This window comes from Mus caroli, chromosome 4 (genome assembly GCF_900094665.2).
Source record: "Mus caroli chromosome 4, CAROLI_EIJ_v1.1, whole genome shotgun sequence".
Classification (NCBI taxonomy): Eukaryota; Metazoa; Chordata; class Mammalia; order Rodentia; family Muridae; genus Mus; species Mus caroli.
The window spans coordinates 101,765,644-101,768,679 of NC_034573.1; the positions used below are offsets into that span (position 1 = coordinate 101,765,644).

A 3,036-nucleotide genomic window follows, 5' to 3' on the forward strand; every position below is an offset into this window, starting at 1 on the left:
GATATAGCAGTAGAAATATTTTCCCTTAAACATCAACTTAAAAATGTTCAGCATCCTTTTGAGGTCTGAAGCCTCACCCTCTGAGTTTCTATGTTCCACAGACAGATAATTGTCTGCTGGATACCTCAGTGTTTGTGCCTGAGATTGCAGACTCAGAAATAGGAGGCTCCAGGTCGGGAGTGACAGTGTGAAAGCGGCTTTTTACCATAAGGTTGAGAGTGAGAGGCCGTCCACGAGGAGGTATTTTGGTGAGAGGAAAACCTACAATGTTAGGAATTCTGCTGGCCAGGCGGTTTATGTTTTGGAGTGTGCTGAGCTGGGCTGAGCTGGGCTGAGGCTGGCGGTGCTTTGCGTATGACTAAGCACGTGAGGCGCCGAATCACAGTCCGGCCTCGGCCAGGGGGAGGCCGCACCTCCAGGCCTAGGCTTCAACCCAAACCGGAATAACCTGTTGCGGGTCCTCAGGCTCCGGGGGTGGGGTGGGGTGGGGTGGGGGGGACGCACAACGGCGTCCCTGCCACACAGGCCGGCGACCCCGCCCGCAAGCCGAGCGCCAAAGCGCTTGACAGGAGGGCAGTCACGTGACAGCCGCAAAGCGCCGCTTTGCGACCTCGATGACAGGCAAAATGTGCGACAGCTCAGGCGCCGGCCAACCAGGGGCGGAGGCGGCGGCCGGGGAGGAAGCGGAGGAGGCGGAGGCGGCTGTGGCGTTGGCCCGCCTGCTCCTTCTCTCGCTTTCCCCGCCCCCGTCGGGTTTGCCGTGGCTGGAGGGAGCCGGGCGCGCGCTGTCGCAACCTGTCCTCCTCCCAGGCGGCGACGGAAGGACCGTCCCGGCATCGAGACCAGCCTCCCCGTCCCGGCAGCTGCGGCGAGGGCTCCGCGGGGCGCAGGCGGACTCAGGGCGGCTGAAGGTTACCGAGTGCATGAGCACCTAGTCTCCCGCGCTGCCCCTCCCGCCGGTCCGCCGGCCCTCCCGCCGGCTCGCCCGCCAGCCCTTCGCCACCCGGCGGCGGCCGCAGCTTCGGCCGCAGGAGGCGCCGTCTCGCTCCCAGGTGCGCGCTTCGTTCCCGGAGCCGCGGAGCTCGGCGGCCGCCATGGCGTCCAACATGGACCGGGAGATGATCCTTGCGGATTTTCAGGTGAAGTGTCTGGCTCTGCTGGCTTCCCACCTCCAACTTGGCGCCTCGGGGTAGCGCGGTGGCCTCTTCCCTGCGTTTGTTTGAGCACCGCAGTGGTTGTAGTGTGGGCTTTTCTACCCTACGTGGCTCAGGATGTGTGTATATTGTGAACCTTGGGGAACATGTATTTCATTTGCTCTCTCTCTTTCTCTCTCTCTCTGTGTGTTGAATGATATTTTTACGTTTGGGGATATAGTGATTTGGGGGTTGCTATGTATGTGGGCTCTTCTCAGTCTTATGAGGCATGTGTAGAATGTGGGTTAATTGTGGGGTGTTTGGGTTATTCCATGAGGGGACAGTGATGTGTTGCTATGGGTGTGGTGTATTGTATGAAGTGGAGAGTGAAAAGGTAGAGTGATGAGGAGGTGATGAGACTAGTTGGGCTTTGTGGTCCTTTTCAAAGAAGGGTAGGCAGTTGAGACGCTGGAGGCCTTATTGCAATCTGGAGAGCAGAAAATAAGGAGGCAGAGAGGCAGGATGTATCTCTGCAGTGAATTCACAAACTTAATAACCCGTCCACATTTGCAGATTCCTTTCCCTTACAGACTTCAATTGTTTGGCGTCCTTCAATTAATTAATTCAAAGTAAAGATCGTTCCCTTACCGAACCCTCCTGTAGTAATCCTGGCATGGTAAAGTATCTTAGGGAGGCCCTTTGAAAGGAGAGCTGTGTGCATCTGGAAAGACTTGCAGTTATTAACCACTACCCTGTGAATATTTTCTTTGCCCCTTGATATTTACTGAAAAACACATTTTAGTGCCATACACACATTGTTTGGAATTATATTTTTCAAATACAGGCAGATTTTCTCCCACACTGACTTTACTTCACAGTCTCTGTAGGTAGTACTACATTTTTACTTAGTGTTCTGATGACCATTTTCCAAGCATTTGCTCTGCTTTCTTGTCTAGTAGTTGTCTGGCACACTAGGAATATTCTTTTATATATCCTTTTTGATTATACTGCAACATATAAACTCAGAAAGGATGGTTTTAAAAAGAAGAGTTGGCCATGGCATTTTGTAGGCTTTAGAATAGCCTGAGTTCTTTATCTTAGTGTCTCCCTATGTGCATCCCAGGGTGGCATCTAATTTAATATAGTCTTCCTACCCCAGCTTCTCACAGTACTGGGATTACAGGTGTGATTCACCATGTCCATTTCTTAGATGTAGTTTTTACCCAGTTTGTGTTTTGATGAGAAGGACAGCAACAAATGGTGTAATTTATCCTAGTCCTAATGTGATTATAACTTCGTTTTAATTTTGTAAATTTTTAAAAACCTCTAACAACTTGTAGTTGATCTCTGTCTTTCTGTCAGTCACTATGCTTGTTTTTTTTTTGAGGCATAGTTTCAAGATATATATAGCTCAGGCCAGTCTTAATTGTTGCTTCAGTGTTGGGATTATAGAAGTGTATCCCACAACACATGGGTCACTATTAATATTAGCTAAAGGACTTGTGCCCAGAGGCAGAGTAATATTTTTGAGGTACATCAAGACTTTGGTTTGGAAATCAAAATGATTATTTTTAATCACATTATTAAATTCCAATAACATTTTTTTCTCCAGTCTTTCTTTCCCCGTTGAAAATGTCTTCCTTTTGCAGTAGCTGGAGATTGAACCCAGAGCTTTGTGCATGTTAGGCAAAAGCTCTACCACTGGTCTACATTTCCAGCCAAAGATTTCTCCTATTAGAATGGTATTGGAGTGGTCTTATAGGCCAGTGACATATTGTGCACACTGTTTATAAGTGGAAAAAATTTTCTAGCCGGGCGTGGTGGCGCACGCCTTTAATCCCAGCACTCGGGAGGCAGAGGCAGGCGGATTTCTGAGTTCGAGGCCAGCCTGGTCTACAGAGTG

General features: G+C 50.0%; 1 protein-coding gene across 1 annotated transcript in view; it reads left to right on the forward strand.

Annotated features, from left to right (window-relative positions):
- The first annotated feature begins 654 nt into the window (after positions 1-654).
- Faf1 (Fas associated factor 1) overlaps positions 655-3,036 on the forward strand; it is a 301,118-nt gene continuing 298,736 nt past the window's right edge. Inside the window, exon 1 of the mRNA XM_021160394.1 lies at positions 655-1,139. Coding sequence (XP_021016053.1) covers positions 1,095-1,139 — 45 coding nt within the window. The 5' untranslated portion in view covers positions 655-1,094. The remainder of the gene's footprint in view (positions 1,140-3,036) is intronic.